Below are 25,223 nucleotides of genomic sequence, written 5' to 3'. Positions count from 1 at the left end.
CAGAAGAAGCAAACGTATGAAATAAGTTGTGGAGTAACTTTAATTGTCTTTCTGGAGGCTGATAAAAAAACCAGAGAAACCTTAAAAAGCAGACAGCAGCTGGCTACAGATCAGGCATGACGTCACTCTCACCTTTCCCACAACGGAGTCACTACGACAAAAACGTCCCGTTAAAAATAAATGAAAACTGGCTTCATGGGCACGATACAGCAGAAATGTACAACTCCCATCTAGGGCTGCTCGATTATGGAAAAAAATATAATCACGATTATTTCGGTCAATATTGAAATCACGATAATTGAACACGATTACTCGTTGACTTCTGGAAAGCAATTATTGAACTTAAAAAACAGTGTAAAAAGTTAAATAAATCAACAGTACAAAAAACACATACAACTGTGAAATTTGCCTTAATACTTTTCCTATTTAAAACTGTATTTTTTCATTCAGAACACAAGAGAAAATAAGAGTATACTTGTAAAACGTAATGAGCTAAATAATTGTTTTTCTCGATTATTCTGTTTTTGTGATCATTTGGAGCCAAAATCATAATCACGTTTAAATTCGATTAATTGCACAGCCCTAGTCCCATCTCCCCCCTCTCTCCCTAAACTGCTGCGGTGTCTCGAGTTTTGGCAGAGGACCTGAGAGAGTACATTTTGCCGCAACAGAATCCCCGTCCCCCGCATGGTGTCGGAGTAAAGTCAAGTCTCAGAGGAGTGCACTAGCCAACGTGTTGCTCTGTGGAGACTAAATGGAAATTGAAAACTGTTTAGAAACAGGTTGGCACGGCTCAGCACAGCAATGACTGAAAGACTATAGTCCATCTGTCTATATGGATCAAAGCCCCACTGTCATTTTGTCGTACTATTTAGGAATCGATCGGTAGTTTTCAAAGTGGGGCCCAAGACGACAATAACAGTAAGCCTTATGACTTATAACTATTTTTGCTGTATGTACTGCATTATTTCACCCTCCAACATAGCCTAACTATAGAGCTTTTTTACGGCAGACATGTTGACATGTCATAGTAGGAAAAGCACAGGTGTATTTAAAACCATTACTGATGGCTGCATTCCACTTAGGAGAGGCCCTGGTATTAAACCATTACTGATGGCTGCATTCCACTTAGGAGAGGTCCTGGTATTAAACCATTACTGATGGCTGCATTCCACTTAGGAGAGGTCCTGGTATTAAACCATTACTGATGGCTGCATTCCACTTAGGAGAGGCCTGGTATTAAACCATTACTGATGGCTGCATTCCACTTAGGAGAGGTCCTGGTATTAAACCATTAATGATGGCTGCATTCCACTTAGGAGAGGTCCTGGTATTAAACCATTACTGATGGCTGCATTCCACTTAGGAGAGGTCCTGGTATTAAACCATTACTGATGGCTGCATTCCACTTAGGAGAGGTCCTGGTATTAAACCATTACTGATGGCTGCATTCCACTTAGGAGAGGTCCTGGTATTGTGCATGCTGACTCACTGAAATATCTTACTGGGACACTTGATGGAACTGAGCCATCGTTAAGGTTATCAATTACAGCTGTGCTTTTCCTACTATGACAAGTCAAAATGTCTGCTGTGAAAAAGGTCCATTAGATCGCCTTAAATGAATTAACCAACTTTTTAAAACTTAAAAACTTTACCTGATGTTTCATGACATTTCTACTGTAAACTGTATTTGTTTTTATATTTCTTACAGTCCTTTCTGTTTTTATTCTTTATATGTTAACTGAGTGTTGTACTTTGACAGCAAAGATTAACCGGAGTCAAATTCCTTGTTTGTTTACGCAAACCTGGCCAATAAAGCTGATTCTGATTCAGACATTGATTATGTAGATGTTGTTGCTGACCAGACGTCCCAGGACCTGATTCTATTTTATCTGTACACAGATATGCAATTCTATAGAAAACCACAACCAACAGCAGAAATCTGATGACAAAAGTGGTTTACTTGGGAATAATCGTAATGGCTACTACTCCGGTAGAAGAAAAAAAAATTAATACAATAATGTTGAGCCCCTACTGAAATGTTTGTTGTTGTATGACAGGAACAGCTAGAAATCAGTGCCATTTAGATCAACACTTGTATGAATGACATTGTGGCAAAGCACTGGAACACAGCACTCAAAACTAGCACTCGATCAGGGGTGTAGCTGGCAGAATATGAAGGTTATGCATATCAACACAGAGATCACGACCTGTGCTTTTGTCTGCATACATCTGCAGACCAGCCACTGTATGTAGCAGTGTAGAGACTGGGACTGCCTTTGTCCCTGCAGCTTCATTCAAAACAGATGTGGCCGAGCAGCATCCACTCCAACATGTGCTGCTGCATTTCCCTCCATCTATGCGGGTCATATGCTGAATATGTATGCATTGCACGAAAACGCTGTGCTTTTGTAACGATCCACTGTAAAAGCCCTGACAACAAGCACTGTGGCTCTATAAATCGTTGGGGGCTGCGCGGCCAGAGCATGCCTGGGCGGGTGGCGGTGGTTGGGGAGTGTGGCGACCATAGGTGGGGGGCAGGGTCCCTTCCAGCCCCACGGACTGCAGAAATACCACACAAAGGAGTTTAATCCATGTGCATTCGTAACAAAGGAATCGGACTCGACATCACCAATGATTCCCGTGACCGTGGGAAGGGAAGGGAAGGGAAGGGACGTGGCTGCCGGAGAAAGCTCCCCCTCAAACGGGGACAAATAGCCAAACACACTGCGAGAAAAAATAAGCTCACCAAATCTGGAGGTGCGTGCCACACAGACTGATGCTATCAAGTGGAATATATATAATTACCCAGTCGTTTACTTATGTAAAACAAATCCGAATAAAAACAACGTTCGTATTTTAGGTTATTTTACCGGTGGGAGACATTTTAGTGACAATTTCCAGAGGCTTCGTGCTTGGACCGAAGCACTGCAGGTTCACTCAGATCTGCAACAGCGTGCCCAGCAACAAAGTAACTCCGACAGAAGCCGATAGCCTCTCGCTGACCAGGCGACGGGAAAGCCCCACACTAAAAAAAGGTAACATAGCCTACTAACCTTTTAAAACTCCAGCGGCGTCTCTCTGCGTTCTGCGTCGACCGAAGAGGTAGTTCGGAGCAACTTTTCCCACCTATTTCAGCGTCGGCTGCTCCGACCTATTCCCGCAGCAGAGCTCCAGTCAGTCGGGAGTGTGTTCGCAATCCCCCGCCTCTCTGCACGCTGTCAAGCGGCCTACGGCAACAAACGGCACATCCGGTCTGAACCATCAAAGTAAAGGCTTTAGTTGACAAACCTGCCTTACGTGTTTCATTATTGGAGGCATAATTAAAGCAGAGCAGCTGAAAATAATGAATGAAATACAAAAATAAATGCTGTGTTATACATTAAAATGTATTTATTTTCAATGATATTGTTTTGGAAGGCCTTTTTTTAGTTAACCATTTTCCCCTATGTCTTTTTAAAGCGTGGTTATGGGAAACGGGAAACTGTTGTTGGTGTGGTGAGGTCTCTTGCTAGTAGCCTAATGGTGATACTCTTTCAATTCGATGTAAACATTAATAAGTCTTAAAATGTCACAGAATGTACATCCAAACAATCACAACTAATTATGTATATACTTTTCTTTTATATTTTATACACTGAAATGTCCCGAAATCATACTAAGCTTTCTAAAATGTATCAGACTCACTACAATAATTATAGTTTTATTTACAAGTCAAAACCTATTTTGTACAGTCTGTTGTCAAAACACACATGCATGTCAATTTAAAAGGTGTCTACAACTTCATAATGCATATAAAATCTTCATTCAGTATTATAAATTGTGCTAATACATTTTTAAAAGTTAGTGTCTCCATATGTGATCACTATTGAATACAAGTTGTGCATGCATCCATAGGTCTTTATTGTGGTTCAGTCAGGCTACATCTTATTTTGACAAAAGTTTATTTTATTTTGAAGGCAAATTCCGCTAAACCCCGGTTCTAATCTGTGTGTTTCCGTTCATCTTGATGCGGTTTGGGTCCAGTTGGGGTCTTTACCCCCAGAGACGCTGGTCTGTCTCTCCCACCCCACCCGGCTGATCCCCGCGGCAGGCCGGCCCCCTCCGGGTCCAACACCTCCCTGTCCGGTGCTTAGGCTCCGCGGACACTCAGGGGGCTTTGACGGGAGTCAGTCAAGTCAAGTCATTTAGTTTCATTATTTGATAATACTACTACTACTACTACTACTAATAATAATAATAATAATAATATAATTTTATTAAATAAATGTATTTATTTTATAGCACTTTTTAAAACAGGTGCTTTACAACACAATAAAAAAACTGGTAAAATATGGGATTTTCATTATCCTATTCTTTTTTTTTCTTTTTTTAAGATAATGTTTAGGCATTTTAGACCTTTATTATATAGGACAGCTGAAGATGTGAAGGGGGAGAGAATGACATGCAGCAAAGGGCCGCAGGTCAGAGTTGAACTTGCGGCCATTGCGACAAGGACTACGCCTTTGCACATGGGGCGCACACTCCACCAGGTGAGCTATCCAGGCGCCCATTTGTCCTATTCTTAAAACCATATACTATAATTACAATGTGTAGGATCTTTCTCAAACTGCCAAGATGGACGAGTGCCAGTCATATTTATGTGACTAGTCATGTTCCCACCTTTCATGCTGTGTTGAGAAATTGTATATACAAATTCATGTCATTCAAAAAAATGTAATTATAATGGCTTTAACTGACCCCACACAGAGTGACACAAGGTACTCTTCTTCTGCATGTGTTTTAATCACTTTGATCTTATGTACTTCAACTTATGTAACTTTTTGGTCTTGTCTGTGTTATATACAGTGCCTTGCGAAAGTATTCGGCCCCCTTGAACGTTTCGACCTTTTGCCACATTTCAGGCCTCAAACATAAAGATATAAAACTGTAATTTTTTGTGAAGAATCAACAACAAGTGGGTCCCAATTATGAAGTGGAACGAAATTCATTGGCTATTTCAAACTTTTTTAACAAATAAAAAAGAAAAAAGTGGGGGTCCAAAATTATTCAGCCCCTTTACTTTCAGTGCAGCAAACTCTCTCCAGAAGTTCAGTGAGGATCTCTGAATGATCCAATGTTGACCTAAATGACTAATGATGATAAATAGAATCCAGCTGTGTGTAATCAAGTCTCCGTTATAAATGCACCTGCTCTGTGATAGTCTCAGAGGTCCGTGTAAAGCGGCGAGAGCATCATGAAGAACAAGGAACACACCAGGCAGGTCCGGAGATACTGTTGTGGAGAAGTTTAAAGCCGATTTGGATACAAAAAGATTTCCCAAGCTTTAAACATCCCAAGGAGCACTGTGCAAGCGATAATATTGAAATGGAAGGAGTATCAGACCACTACAAATCTACGAAGACCCGGCCGTCCCTCTAAACTTTCAGCTCATACAATGAGAAGACTGATCAGAGATGCAGCCAAGAGGCCCATGATCACTCTGGATGAACTGCAGAGATCTACAGCTGAGGTGGGAGACTGTCCATAGGACAACAATCAGTCGTATACTGCACAAATCTGGCCTTCATGGAAGAGTGGCAAGAAGAAAGCCATTTCTTAAAGATATCCATAAAAAGTGTTGTTTAAAGTTTGCCAAAAGCCACCTGGGAGACACACCAAACATGTGGAAGAAGGTGCTGTGGTCAGATGAAACCAAAATCAAACTTTTTGGCAACAATGCAAAACGTTATGTTTGGCGTAAAAGCCACACAGCTCATCACCCTGAACACACCATCCCCACTGTCAAACATGGTGGTGGCAGCATCATGGTTTGGGCCTGCTTTTCTTCAGCAGGGACAGGGAAGATGGTTAAAATTGATGGGAAGATGGATGGAGCCAAATACAGGACCATTCTGGAAGAAAACCTGATGGAGTCTGCAAAAGACCTGAGACTGGGACGGAGATTTGTCTTCCAACAAGACAATGATCCAAAACATAAAGCAAAATCTACAATGGAATGGTTCACAAATAAACATATCCAGGTGTTAGAATGGCCAAGTCAAAGTCCAGACCTGAATCCAATCGAGAATCTGTGGAAAGAACTGAAAACTGCTGTTCACAAACGCTCTCCATCCAACCTCATTGAGCTCGAGCTGTTTTGCAAGGAGGAATGGGGAAAAATGTCAGTCTCCGATGTGCAAAACTGATAGAGACATACCCCAAGCGACTTACAGCTGTAATCGCAGCAAAGGTGGCCTACAAAGTATTAACTTAAGGGGGGCTGAATAATTTTGCACGCCCAATATTTCAGTTTTTTATTTGTTTAAAAGGTTTGAAATATCCAATAAATTTCGTTCCACTTCATGATTGTGTCCCACTTGTTGTTGATTCTTCACAAAAAATTACAGTTTTATATCTTTATGTTTGAGGCCTGAAATGTGGCAAAAGGTCGAAAAGTTCAAGGGGGCCGAATACTTTCGCAAGGCACTGTATGTGCTATATTTTTATACCGGTATGGACCTTTGTGTCTGAAATAAAGTTGAAAAGAATAGTCATAGGCAATACAACTCAAAGGTGACATTATTTCAGAATAATATATATATGAATGCCTGCACTGTAATTTAATCACATCACTTCTCATTGCGTATTAGCATATTTGTGTAAAAGCACACCCTGTTGGTGTAAGGAGGGAAATGACAGACACGAGCATTTTGGATTTCAGTATTGTTTTGGGATGTAAGGACTGCTAATGTGAATGTTTTGGTGGTATGTAAATGATCATAATAAAACACCACACCGAGCTCAACCCAATATTAACTTTTTTTTTGTCAAGATATCAAAGGGAATTCTTTCATTTTCATTCAAAATAATTCTTTTTAATTGGCAGTTTCAGGTCTTTCCATGTATTTTCAAAAGCATAATTTCATTTCTACAAGTTAGCAAACTTGAAAAAAAAAAAAAAACAGTGCTTACTGTAGAAACTCAAGCTTGTGTTTAGCATGCAGTGTTTCTTTGGACAATAGCCTACTTTAGACCCAAAATCTCATATTGATGTGGACAAACTGAGGTTTATTAGCTCTATAGAAAAAACTGAACTTGAGGTCCAAGTCTACAGAAAGCTCTTGTGGAAACAGGCTGCAGGGTTTGTAAGGTACTCTTTGGAATGACCAATATGTATGCATAATTCATCCATAGTGGCAGTAGGTTGCAGTAGGTTGCTGGTTCAAGTCCCCATACGGACCAAAGTATGGTGGTGGACTGGTAGCTGGAGAGGTGCCAGTTCACCTCCTGGGCACTGCCAAGGTGCTCTTGAGCAAGGCACCGCACCCCCTACTGCTCGGGGCGCCTTTCCATGGGCAGCTCCCTCCCTCTGACATCTCTCCATTAGTGCATGTAGAGGTGCTGAGCATGTGTGTGTAATGTGTGTAATAATAACAGAGTGAAAAACATTGTAATTTCCCCTTGTGGGATTAACAAAGTATACATTATAAAATGTGGTCTGATCTTCATCAAAGTCACTATAACAGACAAATACACTCTATTTAAACTAATAACACTGAAATAGCTGTTTTCCAGATTCGCATATTTATTAAATAATATTAATATTTAAAAAAAACTATGATGTTTAAAAAGACTGCAAGTCAGATTTTCCCATCCATGAGTTGACATTGCAGTTAGTGGTTAGGTGAACCCTGTTCTGTAAGTGGCTCACTTTCAGAGTACTTCAGATGATGCAAGGAGGCAAAGAAAGGTTTAAAAAGGTGGCAGTGAACCCTTACAGCACAGGTGTCAAACTCAAGGCCCGCGGCCCCTTGCAAATTTTGATCCGGCCCGCATATGAATTTAGGTTCACAATACATTTTGGCCCGCCTAGATGTGCGCCAAACCAAAAAGACGATAAACAGTTTTAAAGCTGTAATTATGCGACGCAGAATTTGGCAGATTTGCCGACTTTGAGACCCAGAGATTTTCACCCAACCAGTGGGTTTGCATATTCAGGCCTGTTAAAACAGGTTGCTGTGAGTCGGCTGTGTTGTAGCCTTCTTAAAAATGTTTTTATGAAAGTCTTTGATGGCTAAGGAACTTTTTTGCTGACTTTTTTAGGGCTTCATGTGGACCAAACTAAGCTATATGAGACATGCAATGATACAGTCAAAAATACGTCACTTTTTCCAGTAAATAAAAGCATGTCAATAAACTAAACATGTCTGGCCCTTTATGATTTTCATTTTCCATGTGTGGCCTTTAGTGAAATTGATGACATTGTACTGAATTGTATTGAATGTTCTGATATGTTGCTGGGACAATCTTGAAGACATAAGAGACATTATTTTCCCATTATTATCCCTCCCTCACTCCCTCCCTCTATTATCCACCCACCTATCCATCCATCCCTCTCAACCTCCCTCCCTCCATCCATCTCTCCCTCCTTCCCTCCCTCCCTCCACCCATCCACCCCCCCTTCCCTCCCTCCCTCCATCCATCCCTTCCTCCCTATATCCATCTATCCATCCCTCCCTCCCTCCATCTCTTCCTCCCTATATCCATCCCTCCCTCTCTCCATCCATTCATCCCTATATCCATCCCTCTGTTCCCCCCTTCCTCCCTCCATCCATCCACCCATCCTTACCTCCATCCCTCCCTCCATCCATCCATCCAGCCACCCATCCCTACCTCCCTCCCTCAATCATTTCAATAACTTCTCAACATTAAGTCATCCATAATACGTAAGCATATAAGCATTTAAAAAGGTTCATTTCATCATACCATTTACTGGTGCATGGAGTACTTTATTCTTTCTTGAGTTGATTGAGTTAAGTCAAATGTTTTTCTATGGAAGCTTGAACTTTAATATTTATATTAACATGATGTCATTGCACTTGTTAAGTCTCATAAGGTTACAGAGCTGACAGAGCGTTGCAACTATTTATCATCCACTGGGTTTCCTACTGCACATTCAGTCTGGATACATTAGCTACATAAAAAAAAAAAAAAAAAACATAATTCATGTTTTACCAAACAAGGTAAACAGAAGTGAAATCTTGCCTGCAGCTACCAGGCATAAATTACATTTGTGTCTTCCCACTCCCAGTGGGCCTCCTGCCCTGAGCTGAGAGCTGAGAGTCATATCATCTCTGGGAGCTGAGGAGGTAATGGCTTTTAGAGAGCGTTAATAAGAAGAGTGATGGAGAGCCAGTCAGACAGAAAATAAGGCATTGCATGCATACACTTGATCTACAGGTGTACGGAACTGAACTGTTCAGATAAATATTGTGTCTCTCAGGCTCCATTTACATCGCTACGTTTTGGTTTTCAAGCAGAGTTTTGAGCCAAAAGCGATCTCTGGGCACACACGTCTTTTCAGCTCCAGTAGAAGAACTAATCTCAGCTTAAACTAACATATCTCATCAACATTATCATATACTGGGCTTAAACAGGAGGTATGCTCCGCCTGCTGCTGGTAGTTGCCATGGTAACGTTAGTAGCTTTAGTCTCAGAGAATGAGACGTCCCAATCAGGAGGAGAAACGTCGGCGTCAGTGTCGGCGTTGCCAAAGGTCTCCGCTGGCGGCCATCGAGACTGCAACACAACCCCGCAGATTCAGAACCAAAACGGGTCAGAAGAGTTTTCAAATGTCTCCGGTTTAGGGGCTCGGAAACGCCAGAGCAGGGGGAATGAGAGGGGGAGACGCCAGAGCAGGGGGAATGAGAGGGGGAAACGCCAGAGCAGGGGGAATGAGAGGGGAAACACACCAGAGCAGGGGGAATGGAGGGGAGAAGCCGGAAGCAGGGGGAATGAGAGGGGGAAACACCAGAGCAGGGGGGAATGGGAGGGGAAACACCAGAGCAGGGGGAATGGGAGGGCATGGCAGAGCAGGGGGAATGAGGAGGGAAACGCCAGAGCAGGGGGAATGAGAGGGGAAACCGAACAGGGGGGAATGGGAGGGATGCGAGCAGGGGGAATGAGAGGGGAAACACCAGAGCAGGGGGAATGAGAGGAGCCAGGAGCAGGGGGAATGAGAGGGGAAACACCAGAGCAGGGGGAATGAGGGGGGAAACGCCAGAGCAGGGGGAATGAGGGGGGGAAACACCGGAGCAGGGGGAATGAGAGGGGGAAACGCCAGAGCAGGGGGAATGCATAATGCAAAAGATATTAATTTTTAAACTGAAACGTAGCAATGTAAATGTAGCCTCTGTTCTCAATCACCCAGCGAAGAAAGTGGAGAAGAATTCTAAACCACCAATGTGTAGTTAAAGACACTTTTGGATGTTTAAAACAGATTATTACAATAATCTGCACATAATGATGTACAGGCAGAGAAGTATCTGGTGCACCCCTGAGAAATATTAAAAACAAAGCATAGAGAAACCAGTGCTCTCTCTTCACTGTACAGCATGACTGTAGCATCTTCTTATTCATGTTGGCACAGTGTAGACTAATATCTTAGTAAGTTGCTGTCTACAGAACTTGTGACATTATGTGTTAAATTTGCAAGGCACTAATGTGGTCCGGTTGTCTTGTAGAGGCTTGAAGGACTGCACAGTACATGCCATACTTGTATACAGCATATACACACTTTGATGTTGGAAGAATGGCGCAGTGGTTCCAGGTGAAAGTTCAGTATTTGGGAATGGAAAGGTCTCTGGGTTTTGGAGTTTGTTGTGACTGTGCTCCATCCTCAGGGGCTGCAGGGGAAACCAGAAGAGAAAAGGAATGCAAAGGAATTTACATATTATCTTTCTTGGATGTCTTACCTGGATAAGGAATACATACTGTAAGAATACAAATTTAAAATCTCAGAAGGTCTTCTTCAGCCAGTCATAAGGGGGAAACGCCAGAGCAGGGGGAATGAGAGGGGGAGACACCAGAGCAGGGGGAATGAGAGGGGGAAACGCCGGAGCAGGGGGAATGAGAGGGGGAAATGCCGGAGCAGGGGGAATGAGAGGGGGAAATGCCGGAGCAGGGGGAATGAGAGGGGAAATGCCGACGGGGGGAATGAGAGGGGAAATGCCGGAGCAGGGGGAATGAGAGGGGGAAATGCCGGAGCAGGGGGAATGAGAGGGGAAATGCCGGAGCAGGGGAATGAGAGGGGGAAATGCCGGAGCAGGGGGAATGAGAGGGGGAAATGCCGGAGCAGGGGGAATGCGTAATGTGCCAACTGAGCAAAAGATATTCATTTTTAAACCGAAACGTAGCAATGTAAATGTAGCCTTATCCAGCTACTGTGGAGCAGACGCTCTGAAGAGCGTGTATTTTTAAAGGGGTGATAGAATGCAAAACCGATTTTACCCTGTCATAGTTGAATAACGACAGTTGGGTGGGTAAATAGGACATACATAGAAGCTCAAAGTCCCACTGACACCCATTTACTATGAAAATCTCATATTTTGAAACTGCCGCTGAAAACGGGCGAATCCCAACAAAGCTGGAAGTTGACGTCAACCTCCCAAAAACCGGAACCTTTGTCAGCCCATGGGTGTATTAAGAGAACGGTCACGCCCCAACATTTACATAGGCTACACAACTGACCTGAGATCAGGTAGTGGTGGGCAGATCGAGGCTTCGTGAAACAGTTGAAGCAAATGTGCCATATTGTGTCGAGGCTTCGAAACAATCTGGCACCCGTCTCAACGATGACACCTAGTGGTCACTTGCAGGTGTTGATCTGAAACAACCTTGATAATGAGCCATTAAAAAAATAAAAAATGTATTATTGTATTGTATAATTTTTCTAATATGTGAAGCTTGTAAGGCTTGCAGACTCCTCACTGTGCATAATGCTATTTTGGTCATAAAAAATGAATATTAATAAAAGAAATCAAGCCACAATGTCTCACTTTTTTATAGATTTTCATTCAAAAATATTTATTTCTCTGCTGTGGAAGGACTTAGCCTACTTCGTGTTTTACAGATAATTTCTCCAGCCTTTGAAAAGATCCTCTCACAAGGGACACTTGTTGCTGGCATGCAAAGATATTTTTTAGCAAGGACATACAAATGAGGAAAGATTACTGCTCTCTCTTTCCAGTAAGTTAGGGGATCAGGAGTTCTGGGCAAGAACGCATAGTTGTGGTATTTTTTCACTTCCACTGTGGCATCAGCTGTAGCATTATGTATAATCTGGGTTTTACGGATACGATCATTAAAACGTTCCCATAAACTGTCCTGTCCTATCTATCTATCTATCTATCTATCTATCTATCTATCTATCTATCTATCTATCTATCTATCTATCTATCTATCTATCTATTAATGTGTCACTGTATGTAGGTCTATACTCTGTCTGTCTCAGTCTATCAGTCAATGTGTAAATTTAAATGTAAGCCTAAATATAACTAAACAACTCGCACTATGAATGTCACTATATCACCAAATATCCGCTATCTCAAAATCAAACTCATCTCACAAAAACCCACGAGGTCAAGGTGCGTTGACTTCACTTTTATACTGATGTGCGATGTGTGTTCCCGACCCTGTCAATCAAACGCTGATTTGGCGGACCATGCCACCTGTTGAAACACTAGTGAAACACTCCGGTGTTTCATTTAGCCGTAGTCACGTGACATCAGTGTTTTGAATCGCGCTTCGGATCAGTGTTTCAAAACATCTGCGCTTCGGGATCTCGGCAAAGCTTCGGAACATCAGTTTCACTTCAGCCATCCCTAAGATCAGGTAGTCTTCAGAATCTAGGTCGCGCATATCTCTGCTATTCCATTACAAAATTCACTTCTGAAACTTTTTTATGCAAGAAATCAACTATGTAAGGCTCAAATATGGGCCGCTTTACGAAAATGGATGGCTAATTGCAAATTTTGTCCAACTGTGTGTCGGAATTCTGCTGCCTGTGTTGCTGCCTCGCCGCCCGACCTGCCTTCCTTCACACACCCCGGCCTGCTCTGAGGTACTTGGAGCTCCGTCACGACTGGCAGCCCACAGCACTCCATACCCGCGCAAAGTCACCGGTTTTTGGATAATGGACTACTAAACGCTGGTGCTCTGACAGAGCTCCAGGGCTTGCAGCTCCCCTCTTCCTGCTAGCTAAATGGCGGTGTATGTGAGTGAGAGCACGGTCAGCGAGCTTGTTACACCAGCAATCTGTTACCACAGGTTCCAGTTAATCTTTTAATGTGAGTAATTATAATGTGTTGAGTTATTTAAACAAACTATTGGGGAAATAAACGCCGCTTGTCCGCGAGTCTCATTGATAGAGCCTGCGGCTGGATGTAGCTCTATCAATGAGAGCTAGCTAGCCTCCTCTTAGAATTCCTCTGGAATTCACAAATATTCATTAACTTGAAATCGGACACCGTTGTTAGCTTTATAAAACCTTTAGGGAGATGTTGTATAAGTGGCGTGACGAAATTCAAACTGTAAATATAATCGAATTATGGCGAAAAGGAAGCTAACTATCCGTGGTTTGTAGCTACACATAGCTAGGATTGAAGGGACAGTCGCAGCTAACGAAACACCTAGTTTCCACAAATATTCATTAAATTGAAATCGTACACCGTTGTTAGGTTTATAAGACATATAGCTAGTTAGATGTTGTGTAAGTGGCGTGACGAAATTCAAACTGTAAATATAATCGAATTAAGGCGAAAAGGAAGCTAGCTAACTATCCGTGGTTTGTAGCTACACATAGCTAAGATTGAAGGGACAGCAAAAAAAAAAAAAAAAAAAGGTTTTGTTTGGGGTGGGGGGGAAAAAAAAAAAAAAAAAAAAAAAAAAAAAAAAAAAAAAAAAGGCAACTATGTGTTTGTATCTACACATAGCTAAGATTGAAGGGACAGTCGCAATCCGAAACACCTAGTTTTCACAAATATTCATTAAATTGAAATCGGACACGTTGTTAGGTTTATAAGACATATAGCTAGTTAGATGTTGTGTAAGTGGCGTGACGAAATTCAAACTGTAAATATAATCGAATTAAGGCGAAAAGGAAGCTAACTATCCGTGGTTTGTAGCTACACATAGCTAGGATTGAAGGGACAGTCACAGCTAACAAAACACTTTGTCTTCACAAATATTCATTAACTTGAAATCGAACACCGTTGTTAGCTTTATAAGACCTTTAATTAGATTTTGTATAAGTGGCGTGACATGTGTGTAACATGTGGTAACAGATTGCTGGTGTAACAAGCTCGCTGACGGCGCTCTCACTCTCACACACGGGCCATTTAGCTAGCAGGAAGAGGGGAGTTGAAGGCCCTGGAGCTCTGTCAGGGCAGCGGTCTTGGTAGTCCCTGCTGTGGGCTGCAGCCGTGACCCGAGCTCCAAGTACCTCATAGCAGGCCGGGGCTGTATGAAGGAAGGCAGGCGGCGAAGAGGCAGCACCGGCCTGAACTCCGACACACAGTCTTACCAAATTTGCAATTAGCCATCAATTTTCGGTAACGGCCGCCCATATTTGAGCTTTATATAGTTGATTTCTCGCTTAAAAAAGTATCAGAAGTGAATTTAATAACGAAATAGCCTGATAAACAATGTATAACTTTGCAGTGTCTGAAATATGAGAGTCTCCCATGTGTTTCTATGTAGTTTGCTCAAACCAATCAGCGCGTAGCTCATTCTGAATATTCATCAGCATACCATATTTGGAAGAAAAGCTCTTGTTCCAAATAGAGCCATATTCACAGGGTAGTTAAGGGCCTAATAAAATATCATTCGGGCAATTTTCAGCCCAACCAATGTTACATACCCCATTAGGAGACCTTAAGGAACAGTGTAAAATACCCTATATAATCATTCTATCACCCCTTTAAGGTTATTTTTTGGGGCTTTTCCACCTTTAATTTTTGACAGGACAGCTAGGTGAGAAAGGGGAGAGAGAGGGGGAAGACATGCAGGAAATCGTCTCAGGTCGGATTCCAACCCTGGACCTCTGCGTCGAGACATAAACCTCTAGTATATGTGCGCCTGCTCTACCCACTGAGCCAACCCGGCCACAGAAGAGTGCGTATTCTTCTCTGACCTGTTGTTGCCTCCTCCCTTGATGCCGGCTGGCTGGCTGTTCTGGATGAGGTTGGACCGGTTGACGCTGGGGTTCAAGGGAGATGCTCCTGGCAGCTGGCCTGGCCTGATGGGCTTGGCTGGGTCGGACACAGAGAGATAACACAAGTCACATACAGAGAGCAGGTTGAGGCATCACATGTCATCCAGAGTGCAAATACAGTTATATTTCTTCGTTTGAATTTAGAGGGAACAAAAGACGTAGAGCAAGTTAGTTTGAACTTTAAAGGTAGGAGTATATTTGAAATTTAGTCAGAGCAAGGCTAGCCGTTTCCTAGTCTATATCGACGACGTTCCACTTCCGGAACTGTTCCGGTGCTGCTGGAATTTCCGCTGGATGTCCCTCTTTTTAGGCCAGATGTCCGTCTCCTTCCTCTTCCTTTGTGTTGTAATTTTAACCTCTGGTGGATTTGTGAGGACTATGGTTAACTGCTCCTCAGATCTCTGCAGGTTAAATCCAGACAGCTAGCTAGACTATCTGTCCTATCGGAGTTTTCTCTCGCTCTTTTGAACGTACACATGTTCCACCAAAACAAGGTCCTTCCTGAGACTATTTTGCAGAGGCGCCTTAGCTCCGCCCGGTGCTTAGCGCCACCCAAGACAAACGCGATTGGTTTAAAGAAATGCCAATAAACCAGAGCACATTTTTCTCCCATCCCAGAATGCTGTGTGGACTAGCCAGACCTTCCTCCACAGCGCTGTGGAGGAAGGTCTGGCAAAGCGAGACTACCACATATATTATTCTACACATTGTCAGGATTTTTTATCCAAGATATAGTTCTATATGTGTGTGTGTTTGTGTGTTCACCTACCTATGGAGGCTCTCCTGCCCATGTTTTTGGGCTTGACAGCGTCCTTAATGCGCCCCATCTCCTCCTCGTAGCGCTTTCGGTCGTGGGCTGCGTTCTCTTTGGCCTCCCGCAGAGCCGCCTCCAGGGCTTTGACCCGCTCAGCCGTGGCCCGCAGGCGCTTCTCAAGTTTAGGCAGCTCGCCGCGGAGGTCGGCATTGTCCCGTAGCAGCTACAGAGATAACAGATAACACAAAGAGATAACACCAGGCTGCCATGTAACCCTATGGGGCAAATGCGCCATTGTCCATTTCTTTAAACTAAAAGTGCTGTTTTTGCCGCTGACAGGCTCAGATTATTATTCTAAGTGTCTGACAACATTATGGAAAGGATCCCTACAGACATAGGCCTTTTTTTAAAGAGTAAAATCCTCTTTGTTTAACCAGAAACAGCTCCAAGATCGCTATTGCTAAACCCCCCAGACTCCATTTAAAAAAACAATACCTTTAGCGTGTAGAGAGCCAAAATATTTTCACATGTAAATCAGTAAACTATGTCTTTATTTCAACCAAAACTAGATTTGTGATTGTTGAAAAAGTGGAAAGATGAACCAAAACAGCTTTTCATAGTTTTATTTTGTATCTGTCGACTTTACGATGATAAAATGGCCTTTTTATTTACATGGAGTCTGGTGGACCTCCGTTGAGAGTGAGAGGAAAGGGAGAAGAACGTTTAGACACAGAATCTGGTGAAAGCCACCTATAGGATTATTTCAGGTACAGTAGGAAGCACTGTGGTAATTGTGTCTTTGCACTTTTCTTTTTTCACCTGCTTGTGAACTTTGGTGAGCTGCGCGAGATTGCTCTCCAGGAAGCAGATCTTCTGTTTCTGGGCAGCGCTGTCTTCTGTGTCATCTGAGTCCGTCTGAGCCTTCTAATGAAGAACAACACACATAGCACGGGTCTTCAACGTTTTTTAAGCCAAGGACCTCATAACTGAAAGAGACATGGAGCTGGGACCCCCTACTACATATTTTGTATGAAATTGAGTTGCATTTTAAACTATGCCTACAATAACGTGTGGGCAGCCTAATACATACATACATTTTTGGTGCAAAGAATACTAAGCTAATAAAATAATAATTGTTGGCATGATTTTATAAAATGTGTCAGAGTGAATCCTTGGGATGAACTGTGTCTGTGGTGACTTACTTTCTTATGGGCCAGTCAGCCTAGTTTATTTTTTTTTACAAATTGTAAAGCTGATTTACATTTGCTAATAATATTGCAAATAATATGTTGGATTCATATGAAGATATTTAAAATTTCTTCAAATTTTCAAAAAATTAACAATAATGTGGCGGCCCCCCTGCAGTAACTCTTGAGAACCCCCTAGGCGTCCCAGACCCCCTGTTGAAGATCTCTGCTGTACAGGGCTGCATAATACATCATTGTTTTTTTCATGATCGCAATATCAACTTGCGCAATATACAAATTGCAAAAGGTGCCGGTAGATTTCGGCAGTGGCGGGTAACAGTCACTCTCGCTAGCCATTTTGGCGGGTGGCATGCCTTTATATTGTAACAATGGTGGCTGGAGTACTGTGCCCCCACCCGTGCAGCGGCAGCCCACGGCCGGAGGACGCTGGCCCGTACGACACATCAGACCAGCAAGCCGCGGCCATTCCTTAAAATGTTCCCCAGAGTTGCGTTCAGCGAGCGCATGTGACATGGCAAGCCGAGGCAACGGTTGCGTCTGTACAGGTCGTAGACTGAATAAGGTACAGGTTTGTAGAAGAAGTACAGAGAGAGCACGCAGCAGGACAGTTTAGCAGGACATTTGGTCTGTGCGTTCTGCTTCCCGTCACAGGGGGCCCGTGCCGGCTGCTAAGTGACTAAGTCAACTACTTTCAACTAATCTTCTATACCCCTGCACCACCTAGCCTATGCAATAAGAAGCTACTCTTTTTATGTCTATGTCTTATTCGGTTGCAATGTTTTCATACAAAAAGGAGCTTTACACACATTATCAGAGATGAATATTTGATGACTGCATTGTTATATTTCATGTAGTCTTGATTTCGGTGTTTTCAGTGCTCATTTCCATTTAAAATGTTTGTTAATCTGGTTCTTCTAGTTAATTGTAGCACAATATAATCAATTTTATTCAAATAAAACTGAATTGTGAAGATGCTGAGGGGCTAGTAGCTCTGGAAAACCACTAGCCACAGTGGCTGGTGAGCAAAATAGTTAATGTCAAGCCCTGGTTGTGATGTATCCCAAAAGACTTAGAGATTTAGTGAGTTAGTTGAAAGAGAGTAACAGTAGAACACTTTAAAATGTAACTGTCCTTTTTTTAGAGGTGCATTATATGTTTAATTCAGTGTTCAATTTGTTCAATAAAAGAATGTTGGAAATTATTTATTTTCGGCTTATAAATTCAATAAGCAATTTGCAGTTTTTTAGCAGAATAAAGGCAGAACTGAGTACACTTTAATATCTGTTTATCACAAGTAATATCGTTCTTGCAATATCACGTTATCGTTAGTATCACGATATTTAACATTATCGCATATTTTCCTCATATCTTGCAGCCCTATATCTGTACTCTGATTTCAATCCATGTTTTCCCTCTGCATCCATCCATCCAGCCATTTACCTGTGTACAACTGCTTTATTACATTCAGTTCTTCCAACCCAGTGTCTAAAAAGAAAGGCTGTAACCAAAACGCCTGAATCCAAAGCATCCTATTTGTGGATTAATGAGATGATAATCAGCAGATTTGGGATGTGTACAACATCGTGGCATATTCTCTGTCCTCCTGCTTTGCCTTTGTTTATCTCATCAAGCCTCAGCCTGAGGGCTGGAGATGAGCGCCAGGCAGAGCCGGGGCCCCTAATTTACAGCTGCTACCTTTGAAGAATCAGATGGCCTACTTATTACACACACTTTCGGTTGTGTTCCCTGGATTCATTAAAATTTCATCATGGTTTTTTCATTTCATTCAAATGTTGTGGTCGGGGCAACAAAAGCTCATGTGATATTACACTAGATAGGAGATTAAATCACACATTAAACCAGATCACAGGAGGATAATTACAGCGAAAGTGTACCGTGAGCAGCTTCCAGAGAACAGGGGGATATGTGCATACTGTCGGGGCTTTTACCTTTTTGACTCGAGTGGCCAAGTCTTGGACAAAAAGCCTCCTGAGGTTGTGGAGTGTCTGCAGCTCTCGGGCCTGTGTGACGGCAGGGAAACCCAGTTCAGAGAAGAAGACAAAAAATGTTTAGAGATATTAAAGGGTTAGTACAATTAAACCCAGATTTTGTCCAGGTTTTGAGAAATCCTACCCTGACGCATTGCTGCCACGAACCAGGATGCAATGTAATCCTATAGGGCAAATGCGCACTGTCAATTATGTCGACTAAAAGTGCTGTTTTTGGCACTGACTGATTGTTTTACTGTTTACTCTATTATGCCAGTTTTCCAGAGTAAATGTTTTTGGATCGAATTGTTGCAGCTGAATTTTTTAATATGTCACTTTGTCAATTCTTAAATTGAAAAAATGTAATAAAATCCTTCTTTCTTTTTTCTAATTTAAATGGTGACTTTTTCAACCTATACCCTATTTTCCTATGTTTTTGTGTGACAGCGACTGATGGGAACAACAATCTTTGAAATTGGTCCAGTATTAAGGGAGAACTCTGATCAGCAGCAGCGAACCGGGTTTCAATTTAACCCTATAGGACAAATGTGCAATGTCAATTTTGTCCACTAAAAGTGCTGTTTTTGCCACTGACAGGCTCAGATTATTATTCTGGTGTCTTCTAGTGTCTGGCAACATTATGGAAAGGATCCCTACAGACATAGGCCTTTTTTTAAAGAGTAAAATCCTCTTTGTTTAACCAGAAACAGCTCCAAGATCGCTATTGCTAAACCCACCAGACTCCATTTAAAAAAACATTACCTTTAGCGTGTATAGAGCCAACATATTTTCACAGGTAAATTGATAAATTATGGGTTTATTTCAACCAAAACTATAGTTGTGATTGTTGAAAAAGTGGAAAGATGAACCAAAACAGCTTTTCATAGTTTTATTTTGTATCCATCGTCTTTGAATGAAATGTATTTTACGAAGATAAAATGGCTGTTTATTTACATGGAGTCTGGTGGCTTTAGCCATAGCGATCTCAGGGATGTTTTTATGTTTAAAAGAAGGATCTTACTCTTTAACAGAAAGGTCAACCTCCTTAGAAATCCTTTCCAAAAGGTTATCAGCAGCGATCTCGCTTAATACTGGACCAATGTCAAAGATTGTTGTTCCCATCAGTCACTTACTGTACGTACACACCGCCGCCGACTTGAGCTGTGAAGAAGCTCTGGCCGCCCTGTCGAGGACGCCTGTCAGAAAGTACGGTGAAGCTGTTTGACGCTTTGACCGCTCTGACGTAGCAGCATTCTTCGATCATGTTCAACACACGATTGAAGAAAAAGCACAAGCAGCCACTGCACGGCTAATACACTGACACTAGAAACCTTTTATTAATTACATATATAATGACAGAATTTGTATTGTTTGTTGGTCGCGGCGGTGTCTGTTAGCAGTTAGCTCGCTCGTTAGCCGCTGAACCGCAGCAGAATGCAGGCAGAGCGAGCAGCCGCCAGCTGTTGATCCGTGCAGCACTTCACCGTGAGCGGACTGTTTAGAGACCATGTGACCGGGAGGCAACGTTAACTGGTCCCTATACGCAAACAACGTCATATCATAAATGATAGGGAACCCAGCAACGGCGATTATGAGATTTTCCTCCATTTTCATGGAACTAATGTCTTGGTAGAAACAAAAGTTTACATTGTATGTTTCTCTGGGATCAGCCAGCGCGAAGGACGTCTATATTCCGATTGGTTGCTGCTGTTTGCCGCTGCTTGCCCCTGAACCGCGTCATAGCTCATTACCATAAAGTTGACCAAAGTTCAACTTTCTGATTGACGCTCTGGACCCTCAAAACGCCCAAAACGCGACGCCGAAAGATTTGACGCTCCTGTGTACGTACAGTTAGACACAAAAACATAGGATGACAAAAAACGAAGTTACCCTTTAATTGAATACAGATTTAAATGGACATGCCAAATACTGACCACAGTCTCTTCCAGTCCCTTCAGGTCCTGTTTGGCCTGCTCCCGCCTGTCCTGCAACACCCTGCACAATGTAAAATAGATGTAACTTAATGTAGGTAGCAAAACCATGGTAGGAAACCATGCCCCCTAGCTCTCCATAGAAACATTACGTGAGCTCCTGCAGCTGGCGGCTCTTCTCCTGGTCGGCAGCCTTGAGCTTCTCGTGCTCCACCCTCAGCCTCTCCTGCTCCAGCATGATCTTTTGGTTCAGACTGCACACATGTTGGAAACGGTAACAGTATCAGTACATAACTCTTTACATTCAACATTCAGAGAGAGAGGTGTTTGGTGATGTCGTGTCTCACTCCTGTAGTTCTGTCATGAGTTTATCCTTGTTGTCCAGCTCGTCTCTCAGGCTGCTGATCTGTTTCTGATGGGCCTCCCTGTGAGACTGGATCTGCATCTCCACAGCTTCCTGAAGACACACACACACACACACACACACACACACACACACACACACACACACACACACACACACACACACACACACACACACACACAGCTTTAGTCACAGTTTCTTGTTGGAGACCACACTTGTTAGGGACAGCTTAGGCCATGATCACACTTGGTGTCTTTTGACGAGAAAAAGTTGACTAGTTGTTTGTAGTTAAAAAAAGGAGCTGAAAGCGTTTTTGTTCCAAAAAGCAGCAGAGAGCATCTTCTGTTGCAATAACAACAGCTACCGCTATTCAATTCAATTCAATTTTATTTATAGTATCAAATCATAAAAAGAGTTATCTCAAGTCACCTTACAGATAGAGCAGGTCTAGACCACACTCTATAATTTACAAAGACCCAACAATTCCAATAACTCCCCCAAGAGCAAGTTATTGGCATTCATTTCGGCGTCTCACGCTCGCCATCCACTCAAAATGTAACGTTAGCCTGCTACTCTTTGGCCGGCTCGCAAGCCCAAACAAGTGTGTGCGGCGTGCCTGTTGTTTTGTTTCTGGTCTAGCTAGATCTGGTGTGGTGTTGTAGTTTTTCTTACGTTACTAGTTGTTGCAACAGCATGTGAAAAAAACTAAAAAGTTTGCTAGGCCAAAAAGAACGTTAATATCGCGATAAAAAAATATAGACAATAAAGATAATGGAACTATGACTAGAAATAATAGTTCAGGGTGTAGCAGGGCATACTAGGGCATAGTAGGGCGTAGCAGGGCATAACAGGGTGTAGCAGGGCATAGTAGGGCATAGCAGGGCATGGTAGGGGGTAGCAGGGCATAGCAGGGCGTTGTAGGGTGTAGCAGGGAATAGCAGGGCATAGCAAGGCGTAGCAGGGCTTAGTAGGGCATAGCAGGGTGTCGAGCAGAACCACGGCAGCAGCTGCAACCGTGATTTAGGTGCCACCCTGATCCAAGGAAAACTGCGAGGCATGAAAACATAAGGACTCCAGGGAATAAGCTTCCCAGAGCTGAGTTAGTAACAAGCATTTCTGGGACACAGATGGAAAGAGAGAGGAGAGAGGAGCTCAGTGTGTCAAAGGAAGTCCCCCGGCAGTCTAAAACTATAACAGCATAACTAAGAGCTGGTCCGAGGCAAACCTGAGCCAGCTCTATAAGGGTTGGTAGAGGAATCTGACGACTATGAAGAGAAGCAGACAAGAGAAGGGGTGCTGTGTCTGAAGCTATACACCCTCCCCCGCCGGTCTAACCAAACGCTGCAACTCCTCACTCCCTAACTATAAGCTTTATCAAAGAGGAGAGTTTTAAGTTTACTCTTAAATGTGGTGATGGTGTCTGCCTCCCAAACCCAGACTGGGAACTGGTTCCACAGGAGAGGAGCCTGACAGCTAAAAGCTCTGGCTCCCATTCTACTTTTAGAGACAGGAAACACAATTAACTCTGCATCCTGGAAGCGCAGTGCTCTAGTGCGGCAATAAGGTACTATATGCTACAGTGCTATGTGGAAAAAACAAAGGGGTGGAACGATCTAGAGAATGAACAGAGAGAGGGAGCAGTGCTACTAACGTTAGCAGTGTTGGGTGTAACGCGTTACTTTGTAACGTAACTACTTTTTTCGGGAAAAAGTAAAGTAACGCGTTACTACTGAAAATTTGGTAACGAAACGTAGTTCCTTTTTCAATTCGGCGCAACATTATTTTTCCCAGGGACAGATTTGACAGCAACACTGCCTTCTCAGCTGCGCACTCACAAGCTCCACGCGGTACGTGACAGAGGCTGGTAGTAGCGGAGCAATGCTGCAGCCAACGCTAGCTAACTTTTGAGAGCGTTTTTAGCTTCGTGCCTTTTTACTGGACGGCGCTCTGAGCGGAGAGCTATGTGACACATGCCACTACATCGCTGAGGACTGGCGGTTAAATCGGCCGTCCTACAAACACGTGTCTGCTTGAGAACGCCAAGCAGACACAAAGCTGACAACCTCACAGATGGATGCCGTGGAGATGGGCTCATACATAGACTAGGCTACACACAGCGGACCGCTGTGGACTTGTGTCGGTCGCACGGACACGCAAGGACTTCCAGAAAAGAGGCTGCATGTGTCTATGACAATGCACGGACCATCGTGGCTGCACGACCAGTAGGCTAATACAAGTAGATATGGACATTACACACTAACACCATGTAATGCAGATGGTGCATTCAACCCGCTCTGGACTCGTTCATAATGAATCAGCCGTCGCTCTGTGAGTAGAGAATCTGCAATGTAGCCTAGTTCAGACACTTCACTGATAAACCATAGATTGGCTTTATGGTCAAAGATAGCTTTTGTATAATTAACTTAAGTCTCTGCAAGAGACACCTGCTTTTAAAAGTAACGTAAAAGTAACGAGTAAAGTAAAAAGTTACTTTCCATAGGGGGTAACTAAGTAAAGGATTACTTTTTTAAGAAGTAACGAGCAAACACTACTTTTTAAAAGTAACTTCCCCAACACTGAACGTTAGATAAAACAAAGCGAGTTCCCTGAACAGGGAGCACCCGCTAATATCATATAACTCGCTGTTCTCCAACACTAGCACAAGTCTATCTATCGGCACCTTCTCCATTTTTTCGTGTTGTTAAGGAAACGACACAACACGTTTTTGCCGGTGGCGTTTAAAAAAGCGCTCAGGACTTTTTGGACTTTTTTACTCCATAGGATTATAATGTAAAACAGATGCTGGCAGCTTCAAAAGAAGCGTGAACACTGCCTTACAGTACCTTGACTTCATAGGCAGACTGGATCTCATTCTCCTTCTCCATGGTGTTGACTTTCTCTGGGAGGAGACAAACTGATAAGGTATCACTATCATTCTGCGAATACAGCTTCAACTGCTGCAACATTTAAAAAATGGTTGGGACTATTAAAAGTCCCAACCATTTTTTTCCCATATTATTTAAAATGTTGAGTCTCTATCATACAGTAGAGTCAATTTACAGGTTAAGAACACATCTGCTGAAGTTAGAAATAACACCTTTTCCAATAATGGATTTTTTTTTTTTTGGATTGCTGGATGTGCATGTTTCAAAAAAATAAAAAACATTACAAAATTCTAAAATATTACATAGCAAAAATATAAATCTACACCATAAACATGCCAAGAGTGACAGACATCTGACAGGTCTAGTACTGAAAATTGAGAGCACCCTGGGGATTGTGTGGGTTCAGTCCAACACATTTTCAACATGATATCACAACTTAAAAATGCGCTCTGGAAAAGAGCATTAAAGGGTTAATGCTGGATTTGTTATATGAGAGCACACAGTGAGTTATGCTCACCTTGGGCTTTGATCCTGACTATTTCCTCATTGAGAGAGTCCACCGTTTCCTCCAGCTGTCTTTTCTTCTGCTCCACATTCTGGAGGGTGTCTGTCAGGGACTTGATTTTAGCTTCATGCTGGACGCCAAAAGGAAAATGATTATATACTGTGATTAAAACTCACACAAACGCAGAAGAAAAAGATGTGCATACATATGCAAAAAAAATATTTTGGACCGGGATACATGAAAACCTATGTTGGATTGCAGGGACTCAGGTTCCATTCAGCCCAAGATTATTTGTTCTTGGGGATGGGTCAATCCTAAAAAGGATGGATAAGCACATAAGAAGCTGGGTCCAGACTAGTTTAATGATAGCCAGACAGATTCTTTTAAGAGGATGGAAGAATGAAGGGCTGCCGTCTATCCAGGAGTGGGCTTGTTGTGAGATGGCTAGGGTTTGCTGTATTGGATGTCTATACTAGAAAATGGGGAAAGGGGCGACCTCTAGCTCACCCAGTAACAGCGTTTGCCCCGTGTTGGCTGAGTCCTGCAGCGGCGCT

The 25,223-nt window shown here is 42.8% G+C and overlaps 2 protein-coding genes across 8 annotated transcripts in view; both read right to left on the bottom strand.

Moving 5' to 3' along the window:
- arhgap12b (Rho GTPase activating protein 12b) overlaps positions 1–3,201 on the bottom strand; it is a 93,051-nt gene extending 89,850 nt beyond the window's left edge. For 3 of the 6 annotated variants that reach the window (XM_039790616.1, XM_039790617.1, XM_039790619.1), the window contains exon 1: positions 3,057–3,201. The gene's annotated coding sequence lies outside the window, so the exon portion shown is untranslated. The remainder of the gene's footprint in view (positions 1–3,056) is intronic. The other 3 variants (XM_039790618.1, XM_039790620.1, XM_039790622.1) reach the window with 1 other exon arrangement.
- Positions 3,202–10,098: 6,897 nt separating this feature from the next.
- Positions 10,099–25,223, bottom strand: part of LOC120552716 (kinesin-1 heavy chain-like) — a 48,053-nt gene continuing 32,928 nt past the window's right edge. The window contains exons 17-26 of one of the 2 annotated variants that reach the window (XM_039790939.1): positions 24,682–24,799; positions 24,123–24,193; positions 21,263–21,372; positions 21,068–21,169; positions 20,919–20,979; positions 18,946–19,017; positions 16,608–16,712; positions 15,804–16,011; positions 14,954–15,071; positions 10,099–10,667 (exon numbers count right to left, since the gene is read on the bottom strand). In XM_039790939.1, coding sequence (XP_039646873.1) covers positions 10,661–10,667; positions 14,954–15,071; positions 15,804–16,011; positions 16,608–16,712; positions 18,946–19,017; positions 20,919–20,979; positions 21,068–21,169; positions 21,263–21,372; positions 24,123–24,193; positions 24,682–24,799 — 972 coding nt within the window. In that variant the 3' untranslated portion in view covers positions 10,099–10,660. The remainder of the gene's footprint in view (positions 10,668–14,953; positions 15,072–15,803; positions 16,012–16,607; positions 16,713–18,945; positions 19,018–20,918; positions 20,980–21,067; positions 21,170–21,262; positions 21,373–24,122; positions 24,194–24,681; positions 24,800–25,223) is intronic. The other variant, XM_039790940.1, reaches the window with a different exon arrangement.

The sequence above is a fragment of the Perca fluviatilis genome, chromosome 22 (assembly GCF_010015445.1).
Source record: "Perca fluviatilis chromosome 22, GENO_Pfluv_1.0, whole genome shotgun sequence".
Classification (NCBI taxonomy): domain Eukaryota; kingdom Metazoa; phylum Chordata; class Actinopteri; order Perciformes; family Percidae; genus Perca; species Perca fluviatilis.
Note: the sequence above shows the minus strand (reverse complement) of the source record. Positions and strands in the feature narration are given on the sequence as shown.